The following is a 16878-nucleotide window of genomic DNA, read 5'->3' as shown; positions in this document are numbered from 1 at the left end:
GGTGGTCAGTGGGTAGGGATGGCTGATCCCCTCTGCACAGGAGCTGCTTTGTTAGATGATGGCCATGGGACTAGGCTGGAAATAGGATTGGTGGTCTTTAGAAGCGGGGTAGGGGGGCAGTGCTCCTGTGCTTATGTGCCTATTAGGGACAGTTGGTTGACAATTATTTCTGGTGGATGAGGAAGGTGGGGCTGCACTCCACAATGATTTCTTTCCTCAATTATGGCTTTAAGAGCTCCGATACAAGCAGTTTTAATGGTTGATATTACTTATAGTACTTAACTCACAGGGTCATTGTGAGACATCTGTAAAGAGCTATGTGGACCTTAAATACTAAATGAGTGTTATTGTTATGATTATTATGTGACCTGGGATAAGCCACTTGAGTTTTTAGACCTCATTTTCTCCATATATAGCATGACAGGGTTGTATTAGATGATATCTAGGTCCCTAGAAGCTCTAAGATGGCCTTTTCTCTAAAACCAATGACCTTTTCTCAATCTTCATTATCCTCAACCTCTCTGCAGCCTTTGACCTTTTTGATCACTGGCTTCTTGATTACCTCTTCCCTCTAGATTTTTGGGGCACTCCTATCTCCTGGTTCTCCTACCACCTATCTAACTGCCCCTTCTCAGTCTCCTTTTCTGGATCTCCATTCAGATCATGTCCTCTAACTATAGGTGTCCCACAAGATTCTGTCCTGGGCCCTCTTCTCTTCTCTCTCTATACTAATTCACTTGGTGATCTCATCAGCTTCCATGGATTTAATTACCATCTCTATACTGATCATTCTCAAACCTACCTATCCTGCCCTAACCTCTCTAACCTACCTCCAATTTTGCATTTCCAACTGCCTTTCAGACATCTCAACCTGGATGTCCAGTAGATATCTTAAACCCAACATGTCCAAAACTGAACTGATTATCTTTCTTTCTAAACCCTCCCTCCTTCCAACTTCTTTATTACTGTCTAGGGAAACAACAGCCTCTCAATCCTTCAGGATTGCAACCTAGATGTCATTCTTCACTCTACTATTTCTCACTCCATCCACCCCACCCCACATCCAATCTGTTGCCAAGGCCTACCCATTTTGCCTTAGTAACATCTCTTGAATGTACCCCCTTCTCTTTTTTGACACTGCACCTGCTCTGGTGTGGCTCCTCATCACCTCATGCCTGGATTACTGCAATAGCCTGCTAGTAGGTCTGACTGCCTCAGGTATTTCCTCATTCCAGTACATCCTCATTCAGTCACTAAAGTGATTTTCCTAAAGCACAGGTCCTACCATATCACACACACCCCCTCCCCCCACTCAATAAACTCCAGTGGTTCCCTGTCTTCTCCACAATTAAATACAAAATGCTCTGCTTGGCATTCAAAGCCCCATATGGGGTTTTCTTGGCAAAGATACAGGAGTGGTTTGCCAGTTCCTTCTCCAGCCCATTTTACAGATGAGGAAACTGAGACAACAGGGTTGAGTGACCTGGGTTTCACAGCTAGTAAGTATCTGAAGCTGGATTTGAATTGAGGTCTTCTGACTCCAGACTGGATACTCCATCTACTTTATCATCTAGCTGCCCTTAACCCTCTTCTATCTTTCCATCCTTCTTATGCCTTACTCCCTACCACATATTCTTAAATCCATTGACACTGTCTCTTTGCTGTTGCCTAAACAAGAAGCACCATCTCTTGGCTCTGGGCATTGTTTTTTTTGTCCTCTAAGCCCTCCCTCCTCATCTCTGCCTGCTGCCTTCCCCACCTTCCTTTAAGTCTCAACTAAAATCCCATCTTCTATAGGGAGCCTTTTCCAACCCCTCTTAATTCTAGTCCCTTTCTTCTCTTAATTATTTCCTATTTATCCCGTATATAGCTTGTTTGTACATATCTGTTGACTTGTTGCCTCTCTCATTAGAATGTGAGCTCTTTGAGGGCAAAGGCTGTCTTTTGCCTCTTTTCATATCCTCATCACTTAATACAGTGCCTGGCACATAGTAGGTGCTTAATAATTTTTTTTTCCTGGCTGACTGATTATATGGTCAGATTTTTGTTATATGTGGTGATCAACAGTTCCCTTGACTTTTTCCCCTTGGCCTTGAATACAAGCTGAAACATATGATCTTGCAAAAACTTCCCAGTTGAAAGGCACTGAGATGCTGCCCATCCTAGAAGAAAATAGTCACAGAACTCAGTAGTTTGCTTTGACTCTATAGACGATGTAACGAACTATGTATCTGTCCCCCACCCCCAACCCTTCCCGATAAATTCGCTCTTTCTGTTTATCCTAGTCAGGCTCTAGGCAAGGAATTCAATTTAATCTCTTGCCAGCAGTCAAACATAGGATCTGATATAAAAAGGTGAATGGAGGTAGTGGAAATCCAAAAGCAGATAGTCTCTGGGTTTTTCTTGCTAGGCATATTCTCTCTGAGAGTGATGAGAGTGCAGAAAAGGGAATAAAAGGGGAAATACATTTTTTCAGGGAATCAAATAAAGCCACTTCTTGTGTGAACATAGACAAGCCACAGATATCTCCTTTGAAAGGAAAGGCAGAAAAGCTAGTAGAGGCAGATGCCAAGGAGGCAGAAATGAGCATAGCATCTTTGGGGGTTGTGGTTGTCATTGTCTCTCTCTCTCTCTCCTTTGCTCTAGTTTCCCTGACAAATGACGAGGCGATTAGATCAAGGATTCATTTGCCCTGTGACATTGATGCTCTGTCTAGTGTAGTTGGAATCTGAGCAGACAGAATGATCTAAATCAATGAGGTATAGAGAAATCAGATGCATGTTCCTTAATGAGAGTGATTGGGAAACTGATATGAAGTCATCAAGGTCATCCAACTTGAATGCTTGAATCAAGGGTGGGGAACCTGCAGCCTTGAGGCCACACGTGGCCTTCTAGGTCTTCAGGTGTGGCCTTTTGACCGAGTTCAAGTTTTAGAGGACAGATCCTTTTGTTAAGGGGATTTGTTATGTGAAGTTTGGATTCAGTCAAAAGGCCACACCTGAAGACCTAGAAGGCCACGTGTGGCCTCGAGGTCGGGTCGCAGGTTCCCCACCTCTGGCTTAGACAAACCCAAGAACCACAGGAAATGTTTTTTACTGTTAAGGCAATCAGTAAATGAGAAGATCTTTCCCGCCTATTTGAATAAGCTTAAGGTGGGGCTCCAGGTGGGACTCAAGAAGGGAGGTCTGACTATATCTTCGCTCCCAAGTAGGCCCAAAACCCCTAGCTATTAGGTGCTAAGTTGATGTGGCCATGAAGCCCCCAAGGTCCTAGGGGGAGGTGCTAACTCCAGAGCCAATAGTAACTGCCTAAGTTCTGGTCCTCAGATGATGCTCTAGTCCATTAGATGACGTCTAATGACTGTATAAAAAGAGGGAACACAGCCTGGAGATTGAGATGTGGCATTGGGGGGAAGCATGAATATGATTTGGCTTACTGTCATAATGTTTTTCTGTAACCTCCTGGTTACTTTTGTGAGGCAGACTTTATTGGGCCTGGAAGCTTTTGGCCAGGATATCGAATTGGGGACACTGGTCTGCGGGTCTGCTACTTTGAAGCTTGAATAAATGCTTTAATTCCTCTGCCTTCTACTTAGAGAATTCCTTATATCCTGTGGTTATGAACCATTCAGGCATACTTATGATTTTCTTTGAAATCATGACTTCTGCCTTCATGATATACCTACCTATATAAATTATGGTACTATAGGTCCTACCATTAGAAGAGAAGAATGGCATTCAGTTGTTTGCTAGCCTTTATAAAGTGAAATGATGACAACTGAGAGACAGCATATGTCTCATGGTTGGAAAAGAACTCAGACATCAATTTCAAACTTTATTGAAATAACAATCCCTTCTAAACTATAACAAGGGTCATCCAGCCTTGGTGTAAAGACTTTTAATTATGGGTAACTGCAACGTTAATGGGGGGGGGAGGTATAAGATCTTCCCCACCTATCAATAGGCCTCATGTGGAGCACATTAAGGGGAGCTTGCTTGCTTGTAGGAAGGCTTACACACCTTTTGTTAATCCCTAAGTAGGTACTGAGCCTAAAGAGTATATATCCTCAGAGGTGAGCTTTTGCTTTGTGGTGGCTCGCTTATGAGAAAGACGTTGTGATTCCCTGGTCGAGACTCTGAGGGGCTGTATGTTCAGAGTTCCTTGACTCCTCAGAGGTAAAGGCTCTTTCAATTCAGTGGTGGATGTAAAACTTTGATTCAGGCAGTAGAGCCCTGTCTGTTGGTCTTTGTTTCTCTTTGCATTTTTTCTATGTAATTAAAGAAGATCATTGACCCTGTTGCTTTCCTTAGTAAAGCAGATCTAAGAAACTGCACTAGCAGCCATCCTGGGTATGCCAGTGTGGTTGCTGTTACAGTAAGGAGACCTATTTCACTTTTGGATATTTCTAAATATCAGGAAGTTTTTCATTTATTTCCACACTAAATCTCCTTGCAACTTTCAGCTATTACTCCTACATTTGCTCCCTGCAGCCAAGCAGGACATGTCTGATCCTTGTCCCACATGACAGCCTTTAAGTACTTAAAGGCAGCTATTATGTCTTTAGGAAGACTTTTCTAGTCTAACATGCCTGATTTCTTTAATCCTTTATTCTTTAATGATATTGAGACCTTTCACTGTCCTCATTACTCTTTCCACCTGATCAATATCCTTCCTAAAATTGGTGACCACAACAAAATGTAATGCTTCAGAAAGTTTTTTTGAGTAAAATAGACTACAGTAAAACCTGCCCCAACCCTTTCTCTTTAGGATGCTTAAATTCACCTATCTATCCATCTATCTGTCTATCTATCTATCCATGTATTTTTTTAACATTCATTTTAAAAATTTTGAGTTCCAAATTTTCTCCTTCTCTACTCCTTTTCCACCCATTGAGAAAGCAGGTAATATGTTATTAATTACATATGTGAAATCACACAAAACATATTTCCATAGTAGCTATGTTGCAAAAAAAAAATCAATAAAAAGCAAGAAACAAAGACAGTGAAAAAAAATATGTTTCAATCTGCAGTCAGAATTAATCACTTCTCTCTCTCTCTCTGGAGATGGATAGCATTTCTCATCATGGCTCCTTTGGAATTGCCTTGGATCATTATCTTGATCAGAGTAGCTAGGTCTTTCACAGTTGATCATCATTACAATATTGCTGTTACTGTGAACAATATTTTCCTGGTTCTGCTCAGTTCAATTTTCCTCGGTTCATATAATTCTTCCCAGGTAAAAACTGCCTCTCTTAATGCATCCTAAAGTCATATTAGCTTTTATTTGTCATATTTCCCATTTGAATCATATTGAGTTTTCATTCCACTGAAGGTTCCAATTCCCCGCCCCCCTCACCCCAGAAACTATTATCTAACCATGCCTTCCTCATCTTACTATTGTGAGCTGATTTATTTGTAACTCAAATATATGATTTTACATTGATCTTTATTAAATTTCATCTTATTAGATTCAGTTCAACATTCTAATTTGTTATGATTTTGGATCCTGGCTATTCAGTGAAAGATGCTAGATAGCTTGCTTAGCTATAGAAATTTACAGGAGGAAGACGTAACTGTGGTCTAGCATAGCAATAGAAGGCTTCCTAGAGCTGGTGGAATTTAAACTAGGTATTCAAGAATAGATAGATTTTGGATTTCTTGACTATTACTAATTGAGTCCAGATGGAAGCAGTATTTCTGGATATACTTACAATGACATAACTTTGCTAGAGAGACTCTTATTGAAGAATGCACCTGTAGGCATCAGTGGACAATTGGCAATCCACTCTCTTGGCTCAAAGACTGATGTGGTGCACTGAAAGTAGCACCATTCTTGGTGATAGAAAATCTGGGTTTTTCACCCTGATTTTGAGACTCACTGGCTGTGTAGTCATAGGGAATCCAATCTTAGAAACATGGTGCCCCCTAACTTCTCAGATGTTCAGCTTCCCCCTCTGTAAAATGGGAATAATGATACTTGTACTACCTATCTCGTAGGATTTTTGTTGGGAAAGTTGTTTGCAAAGATTGAAACTATAGATTGATGTGAAATGGCCATCAGTTAACAGATGCTTTTCAAATGCCTACTATGTGCAAGGTCCTACGGTGGACCTCTGGTCTTAAATTTGTTGTTGGGGATGGTGATGATTTTAGGTGAAATTTATTTTTTTAAAGAGTACCTTGATGTTCTAGTATAAACATTTCCACAGCAATGCAACCAGTTTTCTTGTACCCCTTGACACTCATTGTCTCCTTATCTCCCACCCCAATTTGTGTTTTGCAGCTCTATAGCTCCATGGATTTTGGGAGAAGATGGCAACTGATGCACGAGCACATTACACCCAACAGGTTTTACTGGTGAGTTCTTAGTCTCATTTATATTCATTCATTCACTTAAATATTTATTGAGCGCCTATTCTATGCAAAGGACTATTCTTGTGCTTGAGGCTGGGTAACACAAAGATAAAGAAGCTAGTATTTACAACCTATGTGAAGTGATCACATATATACATAGATGGGCTCAATTCTATTGGTTCTATTCTGCCACTCACCATTGGCATGCACTTTGAAATAACTTAGGTCGCTATTAATTTCCTTACTGTTTAAAAAACTATCTCAGCAGAATTCTTAGGATTAAAGATTTAGGATTGGAAGGAACCTTATGGGTAAGTCATTAAGTCTAATCCTCTTGTTTTTCCAAGGTCATATAGTTAAAGTGACTTGCTTAAGATCACATAAGTTTTAAGTGGCCAGGAAGTGATGGTGATCCAGGTTTTTTGAGTCCAAATCCAGTTTTCTTTCCACCTCACTGTTTGGCTCATTCTGATTGCTAGCCAAATTAATAGGCAACAAGAAGCAGCAACTTCATAGAGCACTGGAGTCCAGTGAGGGAGGGTGGGAAGGCATGGAGGAAGATAAGAGTTTATGTTATACTTACCCTTCTGGATAGATGATCTCTAGTAGAATTAAGTTGCAATGGAAAAAATATTAGGCTGGATTTAAAATCAAAAGACTTGGATTCTAGTCCCAACTCTGCAATTAATTAGCTTGAAACTTGAGTAAATTATTTTATCTTTCTGGGTCTCAGTTTTCTCTTTTGTAAAATGAGAGGGCTTCACAAGGTAATCCCTTCCAGCTCTAATACCTCATCATCTGTTGTATGCAGGGTTGTGCCTTGCGAGAAATAGTTAGTGGTTGATGACTAAATGGGTTCTTGTAGCTTGGATCCCTGATGAAGTCAGCCAGAGATGCTTCCTATGTGGAACAGTAATTCCACAGCCTGCCTTCCTCACTCACAAATTATTTTTTGTGTTGAATCATAATATATTGGCTCAGCCCCTGGGATTATTTGAAATGAAGAATTAATGACCAATGAGAGTTTCCTGTACCTCTATGTTCAGTTTGGGATGGAAATCAGAGAGAAAAATAGATATAAAGTCCCACTCCCTTCCTTTTCCCAAAGCTGGAGTATTTCTAGGCTTTGTGAGCCAAACACACTTCTTCTCCCATTTGGGAGAAGTAGGAGTCTTTAACCAGCTGTGAGGAAAAGGAAATACTCTGTATATGACTTGTCAACCTTTGCAGTTTGGTCTAAAAAGAGACAATGAAATTAGGTCAACCCTCAGAATTTGGTCTAAGAAGAGAAAAACGAGATTAGGTCAGCCTCCAGAGTTTTCTCTAAAAGGAGACAAATGGAATTAAGTTAATATGTGCTATTTATTCCCTTTCAGCTAGCAAAAACTTACTAAAGACTAAAAGACTTAATCTGACTCAAAGAAGGACCAGTTGAAAGAGACTTTTCTCCATAGAGTAAGGAAGTCCCTTCCTTTTCCCCTCAACTCGGGATGCCTGTATCAGCTAAAAGTATGGTTCCCATAAGGCAAAGAAGTACCCTTGACTTCAAGATGTCTATCTTTTTGTTAGCCAAGTAAGATGCCATAACAGTATAGTGTCCATAAAATAACAAGGTAAGGGAAGTGCCAGTTAATCAAGATAGTATCCAGTTCAAGGTGCCTGGTTCTTATCAATCATAACAGAAGAATGCTCCCAGTCAGCTTCATCCAGCCTTGTAGTTGCTGACCCAGAAAGGGACATTTTGGGTTCACTCAGAAAGCATGCAAAGCATTCTGGTATGTTAACTCAGAGTAGGTCAGGTTCCTTTAGCCTTTTCAGGTGATGGGGGGAGAAGTGCAAGCTGGTTTATAGATTCTAGAGTGCTCTGTCTATGTGGCTTTCATCAGCTGTCCACCTGAAATGGGCCAATTTCTCCAAGGTCTGATGCTCAGGGCTTTTGAATGAAAACTATTTCTTATACCGACTATTAAGAAATTGAGGTGGCCAGCCATCCGGGGGAGCTAAGTAGAAGAAGAAAAGCAGCACAGTAGACTGAATAAGCTTTGTCATCAATTCTGAAAGAAATTAAATTAAATGGACTAAGGACTGCATTTTCCCTTTTTTGATAAAAGAGGGAAAAAAGTGTTCTGACCCACGGGTTTTATCCCCTTCCTTTGTGAAGAGAAAAGAATAAATTCCCAAGTCCTGCCTCTTCCTGTTAATTGTATCCCAGGTCCCTTTACTCTGCACTTTCTTCTTACCTGCCCCCAAGGGGAAAAATAAAAGTTAGTGCCCATGATCACTTGCCAAGTAATGGCTGAAAGCCTCGGTTTGCAATTATCACTCATCCTTTTCTGATGTATAATTGCCTCAATTATTTTTTTGTGTCATAGGAGGCATTAAGCAGGAACTCATTTCATAAGGCCTGTTTCTTGATGACTAAAACCAAATGTGCCTCAATCCCCTATTTCCAATATGGTGGAGTGGGCAACAGTGGGAGTGGGATGGAATAGGATACGGGGATAGTCTAAATTTTAAGGGGCACAGTGGTGGGCAAGAAGAGAAGGGATAGTTATCTGTCTATCTCTACATCTGTATGTCTGTCCTACTTATTGAGAACAGCCTTGGAAGACGCGTCTTCTTCCTCCGGGACACATGTGGTGGGGATGATGGCTGAGGGTTGGGAAAGTATCTAACAATAATAACAATACTAATGATGATGATGATAATTATACCTTACATTTGTACAGCCCTTTCTACTTTCCACGGTCCTTTTGCATCCATTATCTCATTTCATCCTCGCAGCTACCCTATGAGTAAGACAGTGCAGATACTATTATTCACCATTATCCCTCTAAGCATAAAAATTCATCTGAACCTGCCATTTCTCCCTACCCCCAAATTCCAGATGTGCGACCTCTTCTAAGACTAAACTTGTAGGAGACTTTCTCTATGGACTGTCTTAGCCACCGAGCCCCATCCTAAGAAGAGGAAGCTGTTGGCCAAATGTCTTGTGAGCAGCCCATTTCTTTCTTACCCTCATGTACATCTCAGATCTTATCTGTTATTATCAGACTAGTCACAATAACTACCTAAGAAACCTTATTTGTCACTCTCCTTCCCTTCTGTTTTCACCTGCTATATATGGTATAGAGAATAGACAAAAATAAAATTAGTTCCCAAATTCTTTCCTTCCATCTTCCATCTTCCCTCTGTGGGAAGTTCTGTTTCACAAAATTCTATTCTTTGATATCCATTTAGTAAATGATACACAATTTTCAACCCTTCTTTTGAGAAAAGTTTCATAGTCCAATGGGCCTTACAATGGAAAGATTTAAAAAAAAGTTATTTATTTTTAAAATAAAGCATCCAGACCTTTAACCTTCCTTTGTTATTAACTAATCCATTATGTGGGAATCCCTTTGAAAAGCTTGCATCAATAAAGTACATTAAAAGAAAAAAATATTTATTTTTAGTTTTCATCATTCAGTTCCATAAGATTGTGAGTTCCAAATTTTCTCCCCATCTCTCCTCCCCCACCCCAATATGGCATGTAATTTGACATAGGCTCTACGTATACATTCATATTGAACCTATCTTCACATTAGTCATGTTGTAAAGAAGAATTAGAACCAATGGGAGCAACCATGAGAAAGAAGAAACAAACAAAAAAAGAAAAAAAAAGAGAGAAAGAGAGCAAATAATATGCTTCAATCTGCATTCAGATTCCATAATTCTTTTTCTGGATGTGGACAGCATTTTCCATCATGAGTCCTTTGGAGTTATCTTGGATCCTTGCATTGCTAAGAAGACATGTCTATCAAAGTTAGTCATTGTACATTGTGGCTGTTACTATGTACAATGTTCTCCTGGTTCTGCTCACTTCACTCAGCATCAGTTCAGATATGTCTTTCCAGGTTTTTCTGAAGTCTGCCTGCTCACCATTTCTTATAGAACAATAATATTCCATTACATTCATATACCACAACTTGTTCAGCCATTGCCCAACTGATTGGCATCACTCAGTTTCCAATTCTCTGACACCACAAAAACAGCTGCTGTAAATATTTTTGTACATGTGAGTCCTTTTCCCATTTATATAATCTCTTTGGGATACAGACCTGGAAGTGGTATTTCTGGGTCAAAGGGTATGCACATTTTTATAGCCCTTTGGGCATAGTTCTAAACTGCTCTACAGAATGACTGGATCAGTTCACAACTCCACTAACAATGCATTAGTGTTCTAATTTTCCCACATCTTCTCCAGCATTTATCATTTTCCTATTTTGTTATGTTAGCCAATCTGATAGGTGTGATGTGGTACCTCAGAGTTGTTTTGATTTGCATTTCTCTAATCAATAGTGGTTTAGAGCATTTTTTCATATGACTATAGATAGCTTTAATTTCTTCATCTGAAAACTACCTGTTCATATCCCCCACTCTCCTCCTTCTCCCTAGTCTCTGACAAAGTCCTACTCTTTGCCAAGGCCAATACTTCTTTATGTATATTTGATCTCATCCTCTTCCATCTTTTACAGCAAATTGCAAACCTTTGACTCAAATCTTTAACCTCTCTTTATAAACAAGTACTTTTTCCTGTTGCTTTCAAATATGCCCAAGTCTCTTCCATCCTTAGAAAACAAACACAAAAAACTTCCCTAGACCCTATCATCCCCTCAAGATATTTCTCTGTATCCCTCCTCCCCTTTTCAGACAAATTCCTCAAAAGTTATATAGACTATAGAAATTCACTTTCTCTACTTCCTGTCACTCACTCCTTAAGCCTTTGCAAGCTGTCTTCTAACTTCATCCATTAATTGAAACTGCTCTCTCCAGTGATCTCTTAATTGCTCAATTTGGTCTTTCTCCAATCCTATTCTTCTTTGACCTTGTATTTGATGCAATTGACCAGCCCAGGGGGGGGGGAACCTGTGGCTATGAGGCCACATGTGGCCTTCTAGGTCCTCAAGTATAGCCCTTTGACAGAATCCAAACATCACAGAACAGTCAAAGGGCTGTACTTGAGGACCTAGAAGGCCACATGTGGCCTCAAGGCTGCAGGTTCCCCACCCCTGGACCAGCCTCTCCTCCTGAATACTCTCTTGTCTCTACATTTTCATGATATCACTTTCTCCTGATTTGCCTCCTACTTTTTAGACGTCTCATCAGTCTCCTTTGCTGTCTCATCATCCAAATCATTCTCACATAATTGCAGATGCTCCTGAAAATATTCTGTTATAGGCTCTTTACTCTTCTCCTTTCACATTCTCTTTCTTAGTAATCTCTTTAGATCTTTAGAGTTTAACCATTATCTCTATGTGGATGACTCCCAGTTCTACATATTCAGTCCAAATCTCTACCCTGAGCTTCAGTCCCACTTTTCCAATTGCCTTTTAGACACTTAAGACTGTATATCCTGGAAATATATTCAACTTAGCATGCCTAAAACTGAACTCATTTTCTTTCTTCCTCAACCCTCTCCTCTTCCAAATGTCCCTGTTTCTGTCAGAGCTACTACCATCTTTTCAATCTCTAGGCTAGTATTCTCAGCATTATGTTGTATACCTCACTTTCCCTGACCTCACATTCCTAACTCAGTTGTCAAATCTTGCTGTTTTAATTGTCACATCTCCCTTATCTCACCTTAATTATTAATTAGTCTTCCTGTCTTGTGTCTTACCACTCCTGTCCATCTTACACACTGATGAGAAAGTAATTTTCTTTAAGCTCAGATCTGATCATGGGACTTCCTTTATTCAATCAACTCCAGTTGCTTTCTATTGCCTTTAGGATTAAACATAAACTCCTTTATTTTGTTTTTAAAGGCATATATAACCTGTCCTCAATCTATCTTTCCCCATTAGATATTATCTCTCTACCAGCCTCCACATACTCAAACCCACACCAACTTGTATCCACATACCCTCTTCTCTTTTACGTATATCCAGCCCAGCCCATCCTCTTCCATCTTTTACAACTACTTGCAAACTCTTTGACTCAAGTCTTCAGCCTCTCCTTATCAACTAGTTGTTTCCCTTTTCCTTTCAAATGTACCCATCTCCCCCATCCTTAAAAAAATCAGCCTATATTAGTGTTCCAAATTTAATTGTGTTCAACTACTACATATGTATATACACATGTGTATATGCATATGTATATAATAGTCACATATAAATATCTTATTAATTTTATATTTACATATACACACAAGAATATATTTGTATATGTGTGCATATATGTATATGTGTATATATATACACATGTATGTTCAGTGTGACCCTTCAGTTTCCTTTTATGTATTATTTCCTCTCATTATAATGTAAGCTTCTTGAGGCAAGGAACTATCTTTTTAAATTCTCTTCAATGCATAGAGTGCCTATCACATGGTAAGCCCTTAAAATGCATGTTGACTTGACTTAACTTCAGGTGGGAAAAATATTGTAGAAATTACAGGGAGGTAGACTTCGGTTTGGTGGAGAAAAGACATTTCAAAAAAATCAAAAAGTTCCCAACATCAGAATGGGCTACCCCACTAAATAGAGAACCCCCCTAACTACAAATTACACCTTCATTAATTTCAATGGCTTATAAATTCAGAGTTGGAAGGTACCTCAAGGGCCATGTAGTTTAATTACATAATTTTATGGATGAGGAAAATGTAGCCAAGGGAGGTAAAGCGAGGCTTTTTGCCCCTTGTCAGGAATGCTATAGAGAGGATTGCTCCTCTAGGAGAGAGATTGGAAGAAATGATGTTTGATATCTCATCTGACTTTGAGTTTCTTACCTGACCTATATTATCACAGCAGAGATGATAACTGCCAACTAGACACCAGGAGGAAGCCAAAGATGGCGGGGAGTAATAAGTGGGTATCACAGTTCTGGGAGAAGGTAGATCTCAGAATAGGTGACTCTTAAGGTGGCTGGCATGGTTAGTTGTGACATGTGGTAGGGGGCCATGTGGAATGAATGACTTGTTTGGGGAGGAAATAAAGCCACCCTGTATTAGTTATGAATATGTTATGACCTGGGTATGGACACTTATTGCCTCTTAGTGGTTGCCACATCCCTTTCTAAATGATAACATATAAACCAATTGATTCTTTAGGGGAGGAGGGGGTACATAGAATAGCATAGTTTAATTGGATGGGACATATACTCCAGTCTTATGTTTGTCTAATCAGCCTTTGGGGGCTCTTCCAACTTTGGCATTCTATTATTTAACCTCACTGAGTCTCACTTTTCTCATCTGCAAAAGGGAGATAATGCTTTATAATGCCTCCTCCAAAGGGCTGCTGTGAGAAGTCTGCTTTGTAAGATTTAAGACTCCATGTAAGTGGCAGGTACCATCATCACCATCATCATCTTCATTGTCATCATCATTTGAGGCTCATCACTTTCACCAAATAGCTTTATTCACTGCAGCAAATACTTAAATCTCTGTAGTCTCTTTAGGTTGGCTCAGTGGAAAAAATGCTAGACTTGGAGTCAGTAAGTCTTGAGTGCAAATCCAGCATCATACTCTTGCTAGATGTGTGACTGGTGTCTCTTCACCTCAGTTTCTTCACCTGTAAAATAGGGATAATAATAGGACCTACCTCCTAGAGTTGTTATGAGAGTCAAATGAGATGATTTTGCAAAGCACTTTGCAAACTTCAAAGTGTTATATAAATGCTAGCTTACTATTAGAGGCTTCACTTTTTGCTATTTCTATAATAAGGGGGTTAAACCAAATGGTCTCTAGAAACACATTCTTGTGCTAGGATTCTAGGATTCTAACAAACGGGATGTCCCTCCTTTCCCTTCTCCTCCAAGGAGTCATCATCATCTTTTAATTCTGGTGCATAGGTATTTAAATGCCTGAACACATAGAAATCAGCCAGAATCTATCAGCTATTTTCCTAGGCGTTCTCCTTTCAACTTTCTCCTCTTGATCTTCCTTGAATTATTTTGAATGCAATGCCTTTTAAAATGGCTGTAAACATGTAGTGTGGTCTATGGCAGGGGGAGGGGGGAAGGAGGAAGAGGGTGCTGTGTCTGCTGTGGAAGACTCCAAGTCAAAACCCCTTTACTAATTCTTGTCTCCAACTATAATCACACCTGCCTTGTGATGCAGTGAAGGTGATGCTTAGGAAATAGTTTCCTTTTATTCATTCAGGGTTATCTTCTTGATCCCTGGAGATGATATAATTCCTTAATAACTATATGCAGAGTCATCCATAGAGTATTAATATATTATGAGAGAGAGAGAGAGAGAGAGACAGAGAGAGAGACAGAGAGAGAGAGAGAGAGAGAGAGAGAGAGAGAGAGAGAGAGAGAGAGAGAGACAGAGAGAGGCTTGAGATTGTTTCCTGGAAAATCAAGATCTTTTCAAACACAGTTAACATTACTGGCTGAATTTTCCAAAGCTGCCTCCAAATTTGCATTCACAATTTTGCAAACACAGTCATTTGCGATCTCAAGTAATGGAATTTAGGCATCGACCTGATATGTGGGACCAGCTTGAGAGGCCCTTTGAAAAGCAGGGTGCACCACAAATAATATTTAATTTAGCTTTCCTTTACATTTTTAAAGTGGTGCAGCAATTTAAAAATACATTACATTCAAAGTAATACATGTGAGGTCAAGAGGGGAGGTTTGGAAGCACAGCTTGGAAGCAGAAATGGACTCTATCTCTGGTGGCTTGGGTTTCTGGTGCAGCAAGCCAGTTGACATCCTTGCTTTGGAAGAAATGTCTTAATGCGGTGAGCAAAGCACACTGTCCAGAGGCTAAATTGGGAAATCAGCAGGGAGAAAGTATCTGGTTTAGAGAATGGAGAAGAGCTGGGCACAAACAAAAATTACACTTAGGCAACGTGAAATTGGGGAGGACAAGGTAGGTTTGCTGGAATAATTCAGGCGCAGCTCCAGTCAGGAAAACATGAGAAATATTTGACTGAAAATAATTGACTTTGAACTGAAAGGGAGATTAGAAACATTTAAGTCCACTCCCTCCTTTGACAGTGGTGGAGACTGAGGCTGGGAAAAGTAGTGTGAATTCACCAGGAGGTGTCTGAGGCAGGATTCAAACTCAGGTCTCCCTGACTCTAAGTCTGTCATTCTCTCTACTATGCCTCTTACACTTGGATTCCCAAGGAATGATATAAATTTCAGGGATGAAAAAGGAACATGAAAAGAGAGACACAAATATACCCAGATATTTCCAGTATGACTTTGGGTGGTAAACGGAGTCTAGGGAGCATCTGTCTCTCAAGGTACAAGTTGAGATTCCCTTTCTGTCTGGGCATTTGGGTATTTGATCAATCATGGTGTCTGAAGCCTTATTGCATGGATATTTATGAAGGGGAAATGAGAAATCTTTATTCTGCTTAGAGGCAGTGGGATTCCAATAATAATAAACTCTTCAAGATGGCAAATTCAATTGTTCTAACATAGGGCGAGATTTGCACTACTTTATCATAGTGTGAGGTCTGAGGTTAGAAACCTCCCAGAATATAATATAACTTGTTTGGCTTTTGGAGTATTTCTGGGGAGGGGACTGCTTATTCAGCACTTGCATGTTAGATGGAAAGAATGATGTGAGGAGGGGGCAGGAGGGAGAATAAACTAAATCTTGTCAGTATTGGGCTCATCTTTCATGTATCCTTCCTTAGAGCCCTGGAGTAGGGTCTATGAGAGTAGGTGGCTGATTTAGGGAGAGGGAGAGAGAGATTTGTCTGCTAAATAAAGTACTTTGAAGTATACTTTAGAGAGGCAGTATGGACCATAGGAAAGGGCACTGAATTTAAGATCAGAAGACCTGTATTAGAATTTTGTCCCTGATACCTACTTGACTTTGAGCAAGGCAGGGATTCCTTTCTCCAGACTTCAGTTTCTTCATTTGTAAAATGTGGACCTGACAGATGACTTCTAAGTTCATTTAGACGTGGAAGGTCAGATCTAGATCTCTGACCCTATGATATAACAATGATCCCTGAGGCCTGTAACTTTGTCCATATCTGCAAAAGGCTGGATTCTTTCCCAAACAGATACAAATCCTCCTGGAACATCTATATGCTTGGTCTTCAAGAAAAAAAAAAAGTAGACATGTCTTAAATCATAGGATGGTATCTCTGGAAATGGAAGGGACCACAGAGTTCATTTCAATCTAACTCCCTCTTTTTACAGATGAGGAAACTGAGGTCCAAATACATTAAGAGCTGGCTGAGCATTATACAGATAATTAAATATCAGGGGTGGGATCTGCAAACCCTGGTTCTCCATCTCTCCATTTTATCACACTTCCTCTCCTAATGTTCACATTCACAGTGGAGGCAGATATACAGCAACGCAGGATTTTGCCAGTGTCTGAATTAATTGGTTAGTGCAGACACTGTCCTGAGGACATACGTTTGTTGGGAAACCAAGTGTCTCATTTCCAGTGGAAATACAAAGAAACCTGACTATTCCTAGATGCCTTAAGAGTGAGAGCCCCATGGTTTGCAACATGGGGAGTGAGCTTTGACAGGGAGAACGAACTGGTAGAAACAGATACTGTTATTGTCTTTGT

General features: G+C 40.0%; 1 protein-coding gene across 1 annotated transcript in view; it reads left to right on the top strand.

The window, feature by feature from the left end:
* Window positions 1-16878, top strand: part of SORCS3 (sortilin related VPS10 domain containing receptor 3) — a 677345-nt gene that overhangs the window by 434693 nt on the left and 225774 nt on the right. Inside the window, exon 5 of the mRNA XM_036737057.1 lies at window positions 6283-6356. Coding sequence (XP_036592952.1) covers window positions 6283-6356 — 74 coding nt within the window. The remainder of the gene's footprint in view (window positions 1-6282; window positions 6357-16878) is intronic.

The sequence above is a fragment of the Trichosurus vulpecula genome, chromosome 8 (genome assembly GCF_011100635.1).
Source record: "Trichosurus vulpecula isolate mTriVul1 chromosome 8, mTriVul1.pri, whole genome shotgun sequence".
In the NCBI taxonomy this organism is placed as follows: domain Eukaryota; kingdom Metazoa; phylum Chordata; class Mammalia; order Diprotodontia; family Phalangeridae; genus Trichosurus; species Trichosurus vulpecula.
This window is presented reverse-complemented; position numbering and strand designations above follow the sequence as displayed.